At 40.5% G+C, this 20,536-nt stretch overlaps 1 protein-coding gene across 1 annotated transcript in view; it reads right to left on the bottom strand.

Moving 5' to 3' along the window:
- Nucleotides 1–465: 465 nt before the first annotated feature.
- MINDY4 (MINDY lysine 48 deubiquitinase 4) overlaps nucleotides 466–20,536 on the bottom strand; it is a 76,579-nt gene continuing 56,508 nt past the window's right edge. The window contains exons 11-15 of the mRNA XM_075214434.1: nucleotides 20,298–20,361; nucleotides 17,640–17,801; nucleotides 9,130–9,310; nucleotides 2,847–2,919; nucleotides 466–1,472 (exon numbers count right to left, since the gene is read on the bottom strand). Coding sequence (XP_075070535.1) covers nucleotides 1,424–1,472; nucleotides 2,847–2,919; nucleotides 9,130–9,310; nucleotides 17,640–17,801; nucleotides 20,298–20,361 — 529 coding nt within the window. The 3' untranslated portion in view covers nucleotides 466–1,423. The remainder of the gene's footprint in view (nucleotides 1,473–2,846; nucleotides 2,920–9,129; nucleotides 9,311–17,639; nucleotides 17,802–20,297; nucleotides 20,362–20,536) is intronic.

The following is a 20,536-nucleotide window of genomic DNA, read 5'->3' as shown; positions in this document are numbered from 1 at the left end:
AAAGAAACTTATGGATTGAGTAATCTTACTAACTAATCCAAGGCCAGGCTCAAGCATGTACTCATATTTACATCATACTTGCCAACTCTCCCGGAATGTCCGGGAGACTCCCGCATTTTGCGTGAGTCTCCCGGACTCCCGGGAGAGTGTGGCAATCTCCCTGATCTGCCCACTTCCTAGTGAAGTGGGCAGAATTCAGTTCAAACGCCGCGATTCACCGGGAATCGCGGCGTTTGGCCCCGCCCCCGCTGTAAAATGACTAAATGACGCGGTTTTCGGGGCCCCGCCCCTACACGCCCACCTACCCCTGGCAGCTCCCGGAATAAAAATATCAAGTGTTGGCAAGTATGATTTACATATATTCATTTTGCGTTGCCTCATTCTCACCCACGTAACTTTCATACAAATACTGTGAATAAAAGACCATTATTTTGCTAGATCAACTAAACTGAGAGATGACGGACATCACATGTAGAAAATTTTAATAAAAATAAAGTGTAAAATGCATTTCTAAACAAATAATGACAAGACAGAAAGCAGCATGATAATCTGATCTCTATTGACGTACTTTGAACAGTCCTGTTTTTCACGGTACAGTCACAATTTCTGTGGTGAAATAAGAAAGTGCCCTCACAATCAGGGTCAATAGTTTGTGACCTTTGCTGATTGAGAACATGGTCTAAAACAGAGATGTCCAAGTTCAGTTCTCAAGGGCTACAACAGGTCATGTTTTAGGAATTCTTTAATCATACACAGGTGAGTTAATCTATTTGGCTGGGTCAGTAATTATCCCACCTGTTTCTACAGACAGAAATCCTGAAAACATGACCTGTTAATAGCCCTTGAGGACTGAACTTGCACAACTCTGGTCTAAAATGTCCCTATTTTCAACCCAGAATACTGGGAGGTAATGATTTGATGCAATGGTCAAATATTATTATTTATTGAATATGTAAAAAATATTTTTCACTTGAAATTAGATATTTGGTTTTAAAATATTCACCATCTATTCCATACAGAAATTTGTGAAGAGGTTAATGTCTTACGTACTTGACAAGGTATTTACTTGAAGATAATTAAATTTAATAAACACTTATGTTACACATTTTCAAGTCTCATCTCCAATTTTGGTAATTATACAGTCTTTTTTCATGCATTGACCACTCTCATTGTCTCTCTTGTGCAATAAAAGATGGTATAATCCACTGCAATGTTCTGTGAACACAGATCACCGACGCATTTCACAGTTTTACAGACAATTCTGTAGTACAGCTTTAAGGCTACACTCACACAAAAGGATCTTTTACATGATATATAATAATAAAGCACATCAGAAGATCCTGAGCAAACTTCATGTGTATGTCTGTTCTCCATAGTGAAATGTACTGGGAGATCGTTCCCTGGAGACTGAGATTGCTGGTGTTTAAAGGATGGGTTCTGTACCATTCCAGTCTACGTTTGCACCTTTCCATCTAGAAAACAATATTAAACAAATATAATTACAGCGCCTTAAAAAGGTAATTATCACAAACCTCCCTATTGTACTGAATTAAGTGGGACGGTCCCAGATTGAGGGTTTTACAGTGCACAGAGGTGACTGAGCTCAGATGGGCATTCCAAAGCCTTCCTGCTCATTACATCATGTGCCATGTGACTGTGGTTACCATGGTAGTCACAGGACGCTGTGCAAACCCTGCATATACAACAACCAGCAGGTAGGTATTATATGGTGATGTAGAGAGTAGGGAGGGAATTTCTACAATAAACTAAAGTTTCTAGGACACTTGAAATCTACTATAACCTCTGGTGAATAACATAACTAAAGAACATATTGAAGCAGCCATCCAATGAAAAATGAGGTATGCTTTTTAACATAAATCACTGGGGCAAGCTATAAAAAGTATCATGTGACTACCATAGCAACCACAGTCACATGGCACATGATGAAGAGAGTAGGGAGGCTTTGGAACACCTCATTCTGCTCTGTGCACTGTAATATCCTTCTCTTCCCTCCCTCATCTGCCATCACATGATATAGATTTATCACACCTTCTAAAAAGAAAAAGTGGAGGTATCGCCCATAGCAACCAATCAGATTCTACCTACCATTTACCTAGAATGTACTAGATATATGATAGCTACAATCTGATTGGTTACTATGGGCAATATCTCCACTTTTCCTTTGTAGAAGGTTAGATACATCTACCCCAGTACAGTCGACGTATCAGCTGAGTTCCCATTATGTTCCTCAGTCAGAAACCACAGACACAGTAATGTGCTGGCTCTGCCTTTGTTGAACATCTGGATACTCTTAGCTACATGTTCAGATTATTTCCCGCTATGAGGCTTGCAGAGATAGTTGACATATCCTTTACACAGAGGCCAGATAAGAGGTAGATGGTTAACATGGGGAAAGTAGAGTTCTCCATTACAATCACTGTGATGCATCCATTCACCACACCCAACTGGTTCTTCTCCACGCAGACTTCTTCTGGCTACTAATATACTGGCTGCTGGAGGAATTAATATACATTCAGGGATTATCAGGGAAGGGTCATGTAGAATAGACACAAATTACAGATGAATGTCTGAGAACCTTTCAGATATAATTCATGTGATACTATACACTTGTAACACAGCTACAGATCTCTGTCTCCGAGCAAAACAAATGCTCTGCTTGCAGAATGTCAGCTCTGTGGACAGAAATCTGTATGGTTGTAGGATCTTAGCAGTCAAGGAGAAGTATGGGCATAGTTTCTGTCCTAAAAATGACACAAGATAATACATATTTACACCTAAATCTGCAATAGAAATGGGGGCATCCTCTCCCAAACAGCGATACTTACTTGGTTCTGATACAATATTCAAGTGGCGGGATTAGATCATTCTCTATGTCATCTGTGCAGGTCCTCGTTGTGTCTGAAAAGATGGAAGATTATAGCATCATAAATTTCCTGCGAGTCATTACACATAAACTGTTAATGCAGTAGCACAGTGGCCTAGTGGTTAGCACTTCTGCCTCACAGCACTGGGGTCATGAGTTCAATTCCCAACCATAGCCTTATCTGTGTGGAGTTTGTATGTTCTCCCCGTGTTTGCGTGGGTTTCCTCCGGGTGCTCCGGTTTCCTCCCACACTCCAAAAACATACTTTTAGGTTAATTGGCTATCAAAAATTGACCCTAGTCTCTCCCTGTCTGTCTGTGAGTGTGTGTCTATATTAGGGAATTTAGACTGTAAGCTCCAATGGGGCAGGGACTGATGTGAATGAGTTCTCTGTACAGCGCTGCGGAATTAGTGGCGCTATATAAATAAATGATGATGATGATGATGATGAATAGGGAGAGACCTGGGCGTAAATCTATCATGCTGCGAGTTTTCGTCAAGTTTGAAAAGTGGAGATGTTGCCTACAGCAACCAATCAGAATCTAGTGCCTAATTCATTAAAGTGCCTGATTTAATGAATCAGGCCCCTAGTTATCATTTATTTACTGCATTCTACAAAAAGATAGCTAGAATCTGATTCGTTGTTATAGACAACATCTCCACTTTACAAACCCGATGGAAACTTGCAGCTTGATACATTTACGCCCTGGAATCCACAGACTGCTCAAGGCTAAGGTTTTTATTTTTGGGTGAGACGAAAGGAGTAAATCTCCTAAATACAACACTATTGTGTTTACATATCTCACATTGCTGCCGCCTGCCTGTCAGCCACAGGGAGGATTAATGGAATGGGAGCTAGAGCATCTTGGCATCCAACAGCCGGAAACAGAGGACAAATAGTTCTGTGAAGGGTACTAATCTTGCTCTACCCATTGCTTCATTATACCCCGTGTTCCGGGGGGTGGTGTGCAATATCTCACTGTAAGGAGTCTGCACTGAACCTTATCTCCGTGTGGTATGATCAGATTTTATCAGGTGTACCAGTCCCAATAACTATACCAACTTGTATATCTAAGAGGCAATATAGGGACATTCCCAGGACTTAACACGTAAACATACGCTCACAGTATTCATATCAGCATCTGTGTGTAGCGTCTCCCACACTGACTGATCCTGTTGTTACCCACAAGCACTGTATAGCATTCTCATTGCCCAATTTGTCCACATATGTAGGCTGGCTGCTCGTTCCCTTGTGCCAAGTGGCCAGGTCACTTCTGGCACGAGATGGGTCCAGGGCCGGATTTACCGCTAGGCAACCTAGGCACCTGCCTAGGGCCTAGCGGCTCTCAGGGGGCACAGCTGGGGGGGACAGGAGGGGGGGGGCGCGAGTCGGGGGAGGGGGTGCCGCGAATCGGGGGAGGGGGGGTCGGGTGCCGCGAATCGGGTCCCGGCAGCCTCTTCTCCTCTCAGTGTCTCAGTGATAGAGAGAGGAGGAGAGGCTGCCGGGACCCGATGAGCGATCACGTGACTCTTTTTTTTTTTTTTTTTTTACATCTGGACTGACGGAGGAGGAGCAGCGCGCAATAGAAAGGTAAGTAAAACAAGGGACATAAGTGGTGATGGTGAAGGGGCACAGAAGTGGTGATGGTGAAGGGGCACAGAGGTGGTGAAGGGCACAGAGATGGTGATTGGCACAGAAGTGGTGATGGTGATTGGCACAGAGGTGGTGATGGTGAAGGGCACAGAGATGGTGATTGGCACAGAAGTGGTGATGGTGATTGGCACAGAAGTGGTGATGGGCACAGAGGTGGTGATGGTGAAGGGCACAGAGGTGGTGATGGTGAAGGGGCACAGAATTGGTGATGGTGATTGGCACAGAGGTGGTGATGGTGAAGGGCACAGAGGTGGTGATGGTGAAGAGGCACAGAGGTGGTGATGGGCACAGAGGTGGTGATGGTGAAGGGCACAGAGGTGGTGAAGGGCACAGAGATGGTGATTGGCACAGAAGTGGTGATGGTGAAGGGCACAGAGGTGGTGATGGTGAAGGGCACAGAGATGGTGATTGGCACAGAAGTGGTGATGGTGATTGGCACAGAAGTGGTGATGGGCACAGAGGTGGTGATGGTGAAGGGGCACAGAGGTGGTGATGGTGATTGGCACAGAAGTGGTGATGGTGAAGGGCACAGAGGTGGTGATAGTGAAGAGGCACAGAGGTGGTGATGGTGATTGGCACAGAAGTGGTGATGGTGAAGGGCACAGAGGTGGTAATGGGCACAGAGGTGGTGATGGTGATTGGCACATTGGTGGTGATGGTGATTGGCACAGAGGTGGGGATGGTGATGGGCACAGAGGTGATGGGGAAAGGGCACATGTGATATTGTGAAGGTGCAAAAGTGACAATGAAGGGGCACAGTGTGATGATAGAGGGACAAAAGTGACAAGAGCACATACTTGGATTTATGCGTATTATTTTTGCAAACAACTTAAGTAAGTATTTCTGCCCTGACTTCAATATTTATTATGTTGTTTTGACCCAACTACTTAAAAAAACGGGACTGCTTGGTAATTATTTAGGGGTGCCTTTTTCTGCAGCAGGGTGGCCTTGCTCTTTTCACATGTTAGGTACGCCCCCAAAGATGCAAGCCACGCCCTCACCTCCTTTGGCGCCGCTGCGCGGCGGCACATGCTTTCATATCTACTTAACTATAGGGGTATATGGTAGGCATGCAGCGGCACATGCTTTCACTTCTACGTAACTATAGGGGTATATGGTAGGCTGCAAAAATATAGTGCTATGGATTGTTTCAGGGAGGGGGCCTAAAAACAGTATCCTGCCTAGGGCCCTATGAGGTCTAAATCCGGCTCTGGATGGGTCTGGTAGGAAGCCGATAGCAGTCATCTACTTTTACCCACGTGCCCAATAATCACTTCCCATCAGATATTTATTGGGTGCCCCGGTCATTTCCAGGTCACACTATGCTGTGTTATCTGGATAACTGCGAGAGGTGTAAATCCTTGCTGAATCTATATTTATGAAACACATCCTTATCCTTTAGTGCCTAGCAATGGCAGTGAGTGATAATAATAATATTATTATCTTTTCTAGCAGTGTCTCTTTTAGGACATCTCACCCATGCCAGAGAGGGACAACACAATACTTCCTGCACTTCTCTTTATTCCTGCAGCCAGAGAGGACAACACCCTCAATGTATAATCCAAATATCTGCACCTGCACATTCCACAAACCTCTCTCTCTGATTTCCTCTCTCACATTAACCCCCACACTCACCCACAAAACAAATCAAAGAGGTACACCGACACGTCAATTGATACAATGATAATAAAAATACTAAAATGTTTACTTTCTCTGTGACAAACCACTATTCATAAGCTATAATGAATAAACCACTTTGAGGTATTAAGAGTTCCGGGACTTGTATAATAAGAACTCTGGCCTTTAAGCAGTCACCGGAACTTTACTATATCATTATACTTCACAAAAGGTGGTGCGTTATCTCATATATTATTACATAGGAGATGGATATGCAGAAAATATCTAAACCTCATTTGGCATAGAGAGAGCTGCTTGTGGTTATCGGGTTAGCCGCATTAATCCTGACAAATATGCAATTATATCTACAGGGTGCGAGAAAAAATGAGCGAAGATTCCTGTAAAATTCCGTCACAAAGTGTCTCAGTGGACGTTCCGGGGACACCTCTCGCTGAACTGAATCTCCCCCTATGTGTACCAAAATTATTGAAAATAAAATGGAGCTTTTATGTGAGGAAAAAAACAAGACGATAGTTTTTATTTCTGTAGTAGTCAAATGAGGGTAATTAAATATAACATTTGCTAAACTGAAAGGTTTAAATAATGTATGAAAATGTATACACAAACAAAATATGTCCTGATCTGTAGAGATATTAGTGAATATAACCAACTCCCTGTAATCTGAGTCACACATGAATTAATATTCCCGGTACATCTACCCCACAGAGATGAGTGATGGTATAAACACAGAACAGATAAGATAAGAGGGAAAACATGAACCCATTAAAAACTACAACAATTACAAAATACCTCCTAATTTTGGAGAAATGCCTACCGCCTACATTCATTCCATTAATCAAGACTGTGATAGGATTCTAGTCAAGTGATATGAGGGCCGATTTGTCTGCAATTTTAGATTATTATTAAAAAAGGGCATTGTTACAATGTGATGTTTTTTTACATAAATTGACAGCAACAGTGATGTGATACAAGTGGTTGAAACAACAGCCTTGTAAGCACAGTGCTAGATCTCTAATGATTGAGGACTACGAACTAGTGATTATATAGTGTATAAACACTAGCTCCAAGGGGTATATTTACTAAACTGCGGGTTTGAAAAAGTGGAGATGTTGCCTATAGCAACCAATCAGATTCTAGCTGTCATTTTGTAGAATGTACTAAATAAATGAAAACTAGAATCTGATTGGTTGCTATAGGCAACAACTCTACTTTTTCAAACCCGCAGTCTAGTAAATATACCCCCAAGTCTTCATTTAATACTATGAAGCAACGACATAAGAGAAAAAAAATTAATATTTTAATTGCTCGTGAGATATTACCCTTAGAACCCGTGTTTCCTGTAAGCTGTTTGATCTACAAATTAAAGAGTTAAAAGGTTGATCCAATGAAAACCACCCTGAAGGACCGTTTGATATCTGCTGGATTTCATAGCGTCTAGAATAAGCACGTTCTCTGGTAGCGCTCTGTGCTTTTTTCAAGCGCAAAACCCCTCACACCCCCAGAAATGTAATGTACGAATAACACACAGAAGCCCATGGTGTAGTACACGTTTGCTTTGCAGTTTTCACTAGCTGTCTGCCCAGCATTTTCTTTGCCGTTCATTTCTATTTGAAGTTGAAGGAAATAAAAAGGTAGAGAAATGGCAAACACAGAAAAAAGGGAGAAATATGCACAAAAACATAGAACAATTAGCAGTTATCACTGTCATACTTAGATCACTTAGCTCGCAGGGAACAGTGGTAAGGACATCTTACCCTGCGATATCAGGGGGATGTTGCATCTCTTTCATTAAGTGTTCTCATACGAACGTGTAACTAGTTCCAGCACATGACAACATCGTCACACATGAATGCACCATGACATTATCAGAACACGCCTCCGCTTGGTAAGACCTAGTTTTCCCTTGAATAGAGCTTTGTGCCCCAATCACTGGGATACAGTCTGAAGATTAGTCCATGGGGTAAATGTATTATGCTGCGATTTTTTCAACTCGTTGGAAATCGACGACTTTGCAGCTAAAATTTAAAGCGGCCTTTACAAGCCATCGCCACTTTAAATTTTAGCTGCAAAGTCGCCGATTTGCGGCGAGTTGAAAAAATCGCAGCATAACACATTTATCCCCACATCTCTAATAGTCTGATTATTGCAGGACAGTCACAATAGAGAAGAGAGTGTCTTTGCCTAAAGACGGAACTGGCCTCGTTGGATCAATGTTTGGTTTCTATGGATCCCCGGCAACTTTTTTCCCAATTCAGTTTTTGCTCTGATGTGTGGGGAGGAATACAGGAGGGTGAAAGCAGCATCCCAAGAGGTACAAATGTGCTTTAACCCACAGCCACCAATCTCATTCAGGGCCGGATTTACCATTAGACAACCTAGGCAATTGCCTGGGGCCCAGTGGTTCCCAGAGGGCCCTCCCAGGGCTAGTGGTGAGACCAACCTTTAAAAATGGGCCGCTACTTATGGGCCAGTGCTATATGCTTGCACCCCCGGGCTAAAGTCTTCCAGCCAGCCCCTGAATAGGGGTATATGTTATGCTAAAAAACTATAGTGCTATGGGTTTTTTCAGGGAGGGGGCCCCAAACCAGTATCTTGCCTAGGGCCCCATGTGGTCTAAATCCGGCTCTGATCTCATTGTCCATTTTATTCTGCGTTGTTGTTGGTTGCTACAGGGTTACACATTTGTATACATAGAATGTTAATGACAAGCATTATAGAATTTTCCAGACAATTTGATCTCAGGGGGCGCTGTTCCATTGCAGTCTATGAATGATACTTATTTTATATCCAGACCAGGGAAGCGGTTGAGCAGATTGCAGTAATGATTTGTATGACACTTGTATGTGTTACTGAGGATTGGGTGGCTCTGTTGGGTTGATACGGCAGTCTGAGAACAAAGTGACTTACACACCACCAGTTAGTGGAATGATCGTCACTTACAGATAACACCTACCCAATGTAAGACGGATCTCCTCCTGCTGATTGGCCAGCCCGTCGTAGTAGTAAAGGTCAAACCGTCGTTCGGCTTTCCAGTCGCTCACCAACTCTTTTTTCGTGCAAAACAGGACACTAAAGTGACTTTCGCTGCAGACCACCCAGATGGGATACTTGGGGGTCTTGAGATAAGAGCCAACCTGAAAAACAATGACAAAATTTAGGAAACTATAATTATTAATTCATATCCTCAGCTGATGAGAAGATGAAATGCAATGTATCATTATTAATCAGCTGCTGCTATCTAGAGTAATAATAAACACCTATTAATCAATTAAGAACCAAGGTACTCTGCAGCTTCGTGACCCGACGCGCTTTACCATCTCTGCTTTGTGGTGGTTAAGTGACAATAATTTTTGTTCTTTATTGGGACTAGAGTAACAGTAAATTTCAAATTGTTTTTATGACAGACAGTGCTTTCTTTTGTAGCATTTTTAAATATATTATATTCTAGTATAATATTACAACTTACAAAACCACATTACTAAAAAAAATTTACTTTTCCATGATTATACTCAATATTCCAAATACTCTGCTGTTTCTCCAGTTATTTTAATACCTAATATGTGTCATTTTCTATTATTTACAAAAAGTTATAGGGGCTGGAAATGACTGGGGATGTTTTTGTTTTCTTTTAATTATTTTAAACTTTTTTTTTAGAAGGTTCACAATTAGGTCAGAATAGACCATGGGGAACAGTACAAATATATTGACATTTTAACAGCGACTGTTTGTTTTCTCTGGTTGCTGATCGTCTCCAGGTGTGCGACCAGAACTTCGCATGATTTTGCACAGCATAGGAATAAAGTCCATATCCAACCAATATAAAAAAAAATGGGTTAAAAAAGTTTATAATCCACTTGTGAGCTAAAGAATACAGCTGACATGTATGAAGTAAGTTTGAAAAATAGTAGTCTTGGCTCTCACATCTTCTTCTTTTCCTTACAGGAGAAGTGTCAGGCAGCTAAGCTGCAACAATGTTGCAGCTCTACACAAAAGTTAACCTTTAGGTTCCCAATGGATAATACAACAGCACTTTACCTTAGTTGGAGCCAGCAGCGTCCTATAATAAGTACAGGTACTACTAGTAAAAGTACATGCTACATTTCAGGTGCGTCTTTAGGGAGTACGGAGGTCAAGTTTACCAAAATAATCAAATTTATCTATAGTGACAATCGTTCTAGCTGTGTCTACCTTATAGTGGTGGCAGTTTACTGAATCTGGGGTAAAATGGTTCTGTTTTAGGCAATGTGTACCTAGCCTTAGTGCTTCCAACCAATGATTGACCTTCACCAACCAGTGCCAGAACCAGGCTGCAAGTGACCGTTCCCATAGCCAGATCTCTATACAATCATCATCATCATTTATTTATATAGCGCCACTAATTCCGCAGCGCTGTACAGAGAACTCATTCACATCAGTCCCTGCCCCATTGGAGCTTACAGTCTAAATTCCCTAATATAGACACACACTCACACAGACACAGACAGAAAAAGAGGGAGATTGACAGACAGACAGAGACTAGGGTCAATTTTTTGATAGCAGCCAATTAACCTATTAGTATGTTTTTGGAGTGTGGGAGGAAACCGGAGCACACGGAGGAAACCACGCAAACACAGGGAGAACATACAAACTCCACACAGATAAGGCCATGGTCGGGAATCGAACTCATTACCCCAGTGCTGTGAGGCGGAAGTGCTAACCACTAGGCTACTGTGCTGCCCCGTTCACAATGTTCAAGGAGCGATTTTATTATTCTTTTGTAAAAAGTGATAGTTCCAATGACTAAGTAACAAGAATGGAGATTGTTATTCTTTTACTGCGTATACTGTGGGAAACTGTCAACAGACACAAGCGGCGTCTTCCGCAATATTCCCCTGAAAAGTTTCCAAAATGTATTAAAAAATAAACCTATGTTGGTATAAAGTACTGTAAATCCCCTTTCTTTTCATCTAAGCTTGTGTATGCTTTGATAGTAAGAGCAGATGGTTTAAACATATTACTTTTGTTCTGGGCGTACATTCCTGCATTCGCCAAAAGCTTCTTACTCAGGAGAATTTCCTTTCCAAAGATTTCAGAATCAGCTCTCTGACCTGGGGGCTTACAAAGGTCAATTCTAGTTTACCAGATCTGAGCGAGGACATTTTTCCTGCGCGGCCGGTCGACGAGAGGTAAAAGAGACTCTCTGGACAAGTTGTACTCTTAGGATGAATAGCAAATTACTTTACAAGAAACGCAATACATCTACACGGGTTTGAGCTCACAGTGAATGCAGATGGTCTTCCTGTCGTAGACCTAAGGGCTGGATCGTCGTCATGTTTGAGTTGACCAGTGTCACATTGTAGTCAAATATATTTCACCTTCATTCGTGCTTCCTGCCTGGTTACCAAGCAATGGGCAAATGAGGGCCCCACAATCTCAGGGCCACACTGTATTCAGTGGCTGCCACAGCAGGCTAGATAAATAAGCCGTACCAGTAAGGACTTGCCTTAGCACCAGGAGAGTCCTCTCTGATTGGCTGCTGCAGGCAGCCACTGAGGGGAATGGTGAAGCCAAGGGAATCTAGGGCAACATGCAAATAACCTCACCAGAAGGAGAAAGGACTTCTGGGTAATGCCATCCAAAATGGAGACTTATCAAAATGCTAATTCCCTACAAAGGCCAGGTTAAAACTTTGGGTGCAGCTCTATCTCAAATAGGCTCTTCAGGCCCCATTCTTTCTGGGGGCACTCAAGCCAAATCCTACGGCACCTAAATTGCGCATTTGCACTAATGATTGTACACTAATTCTTAGTCTATCCCACTCTGTAATATCTACAGGGAATAAAGGTTTGAGCAGTAGGCATTATCTCGGGAAGGGCGTAAGTCTTATGGCAGGGAAACCCACAATTGTGCTAGTTGTGGGTAGGAAAGAACACAGTAAAAGATAAATAAATAAAATAAATGTGTGCACTATCTACGTCCTTATCTTCATGAAGTGAGCGCTGGGTGTATGGAAATTCATTACTCACTCTGTGCTCATGTCTGCAAAATACAGCGATTATTCACTGTTAGAGTGAACAATAAATTCCGCAATTCTCATTGTACCCTGCAAATGTATCCAGACCCTTCTCCAACTCTCTGTTTCCGAGTAACAAACCCTACAATGTTATTTAGTTCTCTGTCATTTTTTTTTTATATTTTAAAGCACAACATGAGTTGTTTGTTTTTTAATGTGACATTGTTTTACATTCCAAAATCATGCTGGATGTGTAATTACTGACTTCACCCAGGTGGTCTGTGTGTTTCTGGACCACTGTCAGTTCCATCCCATCTAACCTGTTCTGTGTATTCACCAATCCAGTGTTATTTGCACATTCATCTTGTTTTTGCATGAGATTCCTGACAAAGGGCATCGAAAAATATGATTTAGATAAATAAAAGGCTTTGTGCCAAGCTCTTAATTTATATTTAATTACTTTCAGCAAGCTCGGAAGTAGCCAAGAACAAAGAGTCATTACAGAACAAGCCCTAGTTTTACATGGATTATATTCCCGAATATCATCCTCACAACAGAGATGTGCGGAACAGGATTCAAAGTTTAATGTAAACAAGAGCTAATCACCTTCAGCCATTGCCAGCAACCTGAGATGTGGTATAAAACAATACTAATAGCATAACTCCAGACTGATATCAGCAATAGGGAAACTAAACTCTAAAGGGGTAATAAGACTTATTGCGGGTCATTAATAAACTAGATTTCCAGTATAAAGTGTGTCTGGAAGATGTGGAGTGTCCCATTGAAAGTGTAGGAACAACATCTGGGAGCTTTACCACTTCCAAGGAGGTCCACGGTTTTTTGATTCAGAAATGATCCTTTCTGTGTATTAACTATCACTGACCTGTGATCAAACCGTCAGCATAGGACGGAGAAACGCACCAAATGACCACTTCTGGGATCTCATTTGTTGTTTGGTCATTGACAGCTGTTGCGCGAAAAGAAATCTATTATCACTTTCTGGATTGAATGACCAATCCAACGGATGCAAGTGTTTATGTGTCTCCAAACAGATAAAGTCCATATTCTTATACTGAACTACAGGTTTTCAATGGATGTGTATTGATAATTTCACTATACAAACTTTGGAGATTTCATTGTTCCGGCTGAGACAGTGATTTTGGGACTATATCCACGAGCAGATATTACTCTGGTGCATATGCACATAAGGTGGAATATTATCACGTTTTTTCTCCAAATTGATGAAGAACAATAACATCACGTTAATTTACACTCCAGCCTGTTTATATAGACCGTTTTGCATGTAAGTGGTTACGTTGAAACGGACGTATTAGGAACATTGGAGTTAAATATCACGCATCCATTTCTGTATGTGCTATATCAATATTAGGATAAATGAGATTATATTACAATATTTACACTGTTTATATTATATTTACATCTTGGTACCAACATAACTTATATCTATATACAATTTTAATCCGGATTGTTCAAATTATGTGATTTACCGGCAATTATTTTAATTCATTTTATTGTATCTCATATAAGTATGTATTTACAATTGGGTTTTTATGTTTATGAATAAATAATTTGTCAACTATATCAGCGCTTCCCCAATAATTTTTTTCAATTTGATTTCTTATTTGGCAATATCAGCAAATTGCTGCAGATATTAGTTGATTAAATACATAGTTAGAGGTGTCAAAGTCCTTTATCGTCTGTGTTTTGTGTTATTGTTTATTAACTAATGAACTTTAAAGGCCTGATATAGTTAAATGTAACTCAATATGTCCAACATACTGTCTGTTATGACTTTCAGAGACAGCAGAAGTGCTTGTTCGGTGGTGCTTCTCTACGTTACATCATTCCGGGGCAGTGAACACTAGAAGCTTGTCTTATATGATTGCTAGTCTACTAAATAAAAAAATATGTGGATAACATACTATTCAGCATCTTTAGTGGAAGCCAGACCATACATTTTATTTATCAGTTCCCCTATTTGTGAGCAAATTGGCAAACAAAGGTAGACCATAACTCCTGCCATTAACAAGCCTGCGCTCTATAAATAAAGAGGCCATCACACATCGAATACTGAGATTTTAGAACTGACGAGAGGTAGTATCCAAGGACCCAGTTACCCATAAAAGTTTTACTGGCAACATCATCTTATTAATATTTTGTGCAGCTGCTTTATATTGTTCTGATCACAGAGACATAAGACAGAGCTAAAGCTTATTATCTTAAGGAGGTTTAGGCTAATGTCACGTGGGTGCTTTTTGTAGCTGCGCATTTGACCAATCAGAACTTATACACTTAGGGGTATATTTACTAAACTGTGGGTTTGAAAAAGTGGAGATGTTGCCTATAGCAACCAATCCGATTCTAGCTGTCATTTTGTAGAATGTACTAAATAAATGACAGCTAGAATCTGATTGGTTGCTATAGGAAACATTTCCACCTTTTCAAACCTGCACTTTAGTAAATATACCTCTTAGAGTGTCTGCACTGATTTCATTCATGTTGGCACTGATGATCACGGTGGCTTAGTGGTCACAGCGCTGGGGTCATGAGTTCGACTCCCGACCACGGCCTTATCTGTGTGGCGTTTGTATTTTCTACCCGTGTTTGCGTAAGTTTCCTCCGGGTGCTCCGGTTTCTTCCGACACTCCAAAAGCAAACTAGTTGGTTAATTGGATGCTATCACAAAATGACCCTAGTCTGTGTATCTATGTGTGTGATAGGGAATTTAGACTGTAAGCTTCACTGTCGCAGGGACTGATGTGAGTGACAAATATTCTTTGTACAACGCTGCAAAATTGGTGGTGCTATATAAATAACTGATGCTGATGATGTTCTGTAAAAGCAGCTACAACACAGCACCAAGCTCCTATATCTCTGACAATACCTAGTAATTGGTATTAGGTGATCCTCATGTTCCGACTGCAGTAACCTTATTACTGTGTGACCGAATAATAAAGAGCTCTCTGCCTATGACAACATAATAAAGAGGAGGGGAGCAATCAAAACAAAAACAGTAATATGCATTACAACTATGCAAGGGTTTCTATTTAAATAAACTGCAATTATATTTCATTTCACACAACTTAAAGACGTGCAATTTGCAATTGGTATTAATCTTGAACTAAAAGTCTGAGATGTTACGAGAGTATTACGACGCAGTGACCTAATGTGACACCAATAAACAGCTTTCCGCAGCCTCATGAACTAATGTTTCTTTTTCTCCAAGACGATTGTTTGTCTAACGTGGTCATCGCATAATGGTTAATTGTTCTACTCCAAATAAGAGGTCTCTCCTGCGTTATTTCGTCTGCATTCTAATTGTCAGAAGGAAGAATGTGGAGAATGCTGAACTGATTGCACAAGTATTCTAGGAAGTGTTGCAGAAGTTGAATAGAACAATTGTGGGTTTTTATGGAATGTATCAACAGCTGTTTGAGAAAAATAACACAACTAATACTGATGGGAGAAGTCATAATCCTGCTGAGTAATCAGTAAGCAGAGATGTACGGGCCGATCACAATGGGAGAAACTTACTCTTAAAAAAGAGCATAGAAAATGTGTATTTCTGCCCCTATGCAGAGATACTGATCTACAACACATAATATATTATAAAAACCAGACACTAAGCATATGTAGTAAGGATTGAGAAGGACAAAAATGTTTAGGGCAAAAGCATTTAAATTCTGGTCCTCTACCTCATAGTTACGGATAGTTGCCATGGTGACGGAAATGTGTAGTTTGCTAAAAGTGGCAACACCACCTGTCACATTCCGATCACCCCTTTACTCAGTTACATCTATTCATCCTTTGCCCAAGATGGCTGGACCCTCGTGTGTTAAATAACTTAAGACAATAAGGAGACATCACAAGCAATTTTGCTTCCAGTGTCACAACGTTACAAACACTGGTTTGTGCGGCATATTAATTAGCTGTCTATGACGCGTGCGTAGGTGGCACAAAAGTCACCATAATATTAGCAATGGCCAAGACCTGGTTATTGCCGCCTACAAGGACATGGAAGAATCTGTCCACTATGAGTGATTAAAATTCATTTGTCATACAAGATAAGTAATAATGTGTATTTCCCCGTACTGAGAATTACATCCATTATAAATAACAGGAGAAATTATACTGTACCCTTGACCAAACTCAAAGAATAAGAACAATCTGTGGATTACATCCATCCTATGAAATAAGAGAAAAGTGATACTGTGCAGTTGGTCAGTATTTAAAAAAAATCAGGCAAACCCCACTAGACTCATTCTTATGACAGAAGCCCCCTTCGCAGAAAGCCATCTCTTTACATTACAATGTTATTAGGGATAGAATGGATTACTCAAATTCCACAACAGGTCTCAATGGATACAATCTTTCCAGAATTAACTACTAATATTTTACTAACAAGCTTGTATGATCCCAGCGAGTATGTACACTGGACTGTACCTAAATGTGAATCACAGATCTTATCTATCTTCACATCACAGTTTTTTAATGGGTTCCTCTTCCTCCCACATTGGTGCTGGCTTTTTGGACTAGAATAAGACAATTTGCAATGGATACACTGGTAAGTCATTGGCCCTTTACTGCAGAATGGGCCATTATAGGAATTCTTCCTAAGGAACAAAATGTGTCTGGAGGTAACTTCTCCTGGTCCTTATACTATCCTTCAGGTGTGGTTACAACCAGGGATTCCATCGTTTAAACTCTTCAAAGAAAAATTGTTCTATGTCTTTAAACTGGACTGGCTGGAGGCCACTCTGGCACAAGAATCTACTGTTAAGAAAGGTAAATTGATTCCCTTCAATCTAATGTGAAATCACAGACACTTCGTTATCTCTCCTCAACTACCTGGTCTGAACTCAGAGTTCTAGATGATCATCCTCCCATACAAATATAACAAAGGGGATACGTTCTGTGTGCGTCACCAATCACTGCAGCCCTCTCAATATGTACCTGGTACCTTTACAGTCTACGCAAAGAGCGATGGTTATGCCCAGCAAGTCGATTATTTATTTTCTTTTTTCTAATTCGAATACATATAAAGCGACACCATATCTAACAGACTTTAAGCAATTGTACTGACATACCACAAATGACAATGTCCCCTTCTCTTCATATACCTTGTCTTTTATTATTATATTTTGTTTACAAACAATGGGAAAAAAAATAACAGTGAAAATCTCTGGCTAAAAAGGCTAAAACCAAAACTCGTTAGCCATATGCAACTACGAATGAAGTCAAGAGCACGAAAAATGTGTGTATTTCTTTCCCAACCCTCTTGTGTTACGTGTAATGTGAACGAATCCTAGACTAGTTAATAACATGGAGACTTAGTGGCCCTCACTTCTCTATCTATTGGTAACATGCAGCCGTACAACTTCATACCACGCAGCTTACTGGGTTATCCACAGGGACTGCACAGATCACCCCTCTGAGTATGACACAATTACCTGGCACACGCTGTAGTGTTCAAAGAGAGACAAGAATCCGATATCGCTGCGGCTAGTGATCCCTTTCAGGATAGTGATGTTCCCGTTCCCCGAGTCCAGCTCCACTACGTCATTGAACACATTAGACACGGCTCGGCCGCCCACGATAAGGTTCACGAGCTCCTGATTTTAAAGATAAAATAAAATATTGATCGATCAGTCTAATAACATTGAGAAAATCAAGAAAAAACACCAAAATATTCATATTTATCACAAAATTCATCAGTACTATGCTTGTTGGTATAAAAACATTTTACTGTAAGAATTGATAAGGTAGATATGGTCACAGTATACTATGTGTAGATGTACAGATATACTGCAGGATACAGCCTTTCAGGGGTGCATTTGTTAACGTTTCTTTATCTTATTTCCTGTGGATTACATACGAAGATCTCACTAATAGTACAAATGAAGAAGAAATCTTCGTGGATTACAAATATAATGAAGATCTCATTGAATTACAAATAGCCGAGAAATTCTTTGTATTAATAAAGTGGTAAATGAAGGAATTTTTATTTTGTATTTGGCAACTGTGTATGTGTTTTATTGAAATGTTATCATATTTTAGTATAACATACTGGGGTCTTAAGAATTGGGGTGTATGGAGTGTAAAAGTTGCCGCTCTAGGGATCCAAATATCTTCTGTTATCCCAGTTCCCACAGCTGAGAGAATCTGGGAACAATCTCAGTGCTTTATAGAGTAGTCTACGAATGGTGGTGGGGCGGGAATGCTGTTTTTTTTTCATTTTAGTCAAACAGTTTGCCCGAAAGAAAAAAGATCCCAGGCTAAGATATTCGGACCAAATAGTGCATTTTGTAGAGTATGATAGACACATTGCTCAAACCATGTGTGATTGCAAAATATTTTGGTTTTTTTCTCGAAAGCTGCTATTTCACAGGCTGTCCACACTAGAATATGCAGATATATTTAGAGATGAGAGGGAGGCGCAATCTATCTCAACTCTACGGGGTATATTTACTAAACTGCGGGTTTGAAAAAGTGGAGATGTTGCCTATAGCAACCAATCAGATTCTAGCTGTCATTTTGTAGAATGTACTAAATAAACAGAATCTGATTGGTTGCTGTAGGCAACATCTCCACTTTCTCAAACCCGCAGATTTGTAAATCTAGCCCTAAGTCACAGTGTACAAAAGCAGACAGTGTTTTCTGTAGTACGTCCAGCTGAATGGTGTGTTTAAATCCCCTTTTCCTTTTAAATTGTAAGCTCTTGTGAACACGGTTCTCGCTCCAATGACACATTCATGCTTTTTGATTGTTTTAATGTCCTGCTTACTATATAAATAAGAATAATAGAAAACAGAAATATGCCCTCTCCTTGTGCACAACTGATTTATTCGATGGACTCTTGCACCATTACAGTCTTGTGATCAGTACGCCATAATACCGCAGCCTCGTGCGTGATGGTCCTGTGCATTAGAATAGACCCCTTGTTCTCCATATATCTTATCAGAGTCAGACTAAGGAGTAATCCAGTTTTGATGAATATAAACAGTTTATTTTTTTTCTGCTTTCTGGGACACAGGGTCAATAAACACACTTACCAAACGGTAACACACAATAATACATTTTCTTATACAGCACAATGCTGACGACGGCTCACTGTGCAACAATGTAACAATGAGCTATTGATAGACAGAGAACTAGTTTAACTGAGGTTCTAATTGTGTGAGAGATCAAATACAGGATTAAAGGCACGCGCTTCATGTGATTAAACAAACTTCCTCCATTATACAAGGTTCAAAGGTTTAATTTCTCATACATGTGTGGACCTTGACAAATATGGACAAATCAGAGGCCAGAGCAGGGAAACGCACCTCTGCCAAAATTCCTTTGTTGGGACTGGGTGGACTGTTGAAATTTCACAATTGTCCAATGATAATTTAAATTACATGTGCGTGTTTATTTACTCTTTGCCAAACCACGTAGCAAACTCAGAATAACTAAATTGACTTTTAACTACGCACAGATGAGGCTTCTGTAAGACTGAAGAGTTGTAGAACGTATCTGCTAGAATGTCTATACTGGTTTCCTTATTCATATAACCATACCTCCCAATTGTGCCCAGGGGCAGGCTGGGCTGGGGGGCATCTGCCCCGGATTGGTCCCACAGTGGGCTACTTTGGGCTGGGTCACTGGGCTACCTTCCTTTTTTTTTTCTTTAAAATAGGCTGTCGAATCAAGACTTGCCCCCCAGGCTAAAATTTGCCAGCCCTCCCCTGATTGTGCCGGGGTTTTATGTGTGTCCTGTTTTCCCCACTGTCTTGCACTGCGGAGCATTGTGGTGCCTTACAAATCAACAATAATAATCCTACTTATAAGATATTCTATCACCTGTGACTTTAATGCACACCTACACATCACCTACACATGGTGATGCTACTGGTTACTAGTAAATTCACAGGCTGCATTCTTGTGAACATTGATTCAGCCAAAAAAATGGCTGCAGCCTGCACTATTTAACATTATTTAACACAATATTTTGTTTAAATCCTGCAATAACAGACAACCTCAACTGCACTCCAATTGGATAACTATTTTAGATATTAAACAAGCCTTTGTTGTGCATTTAATTACATAGATGACTCTAAATTACTTACTTGTGTACAGTATGCGTGAGCGCCAATTAAGCAATTTGTGGGAACATCAAAATCCTTCTGAATTCTGTAAACAGATGGTAAATTCAATGTAAATACTTCAATGCATAAACAAGTGTTAGATATTGAATGCACAGACTGCTGTTAAAAATAAAAGGAGTCAGCAGTAAGAACAGGTGAAAATGATAAGTTATCTGGATATTAAGGGAGCTAATTACAAACTGGCTAAAACAAGACTGAGT

Source organism: Mixophyes fleayi, chromosome 5 (assembly GCF_038048845.1).
Source record: "Mixophyes fleayi isolate aMixFle1 chromosome 5, aMixFle1.hap1, whole genome shotgun sequence".
Taxonomy (NCBI): Eukaryota; Metazoa; Chordata; class Amphibia; order Anura; family Limnodynastidae; genus Mixophyes; species Mixophyes fleayi.
Note: the sequence above shows the minus strand (reverse complement) of the source record. Positions and strands in the feature narration are given on the sequence as shown.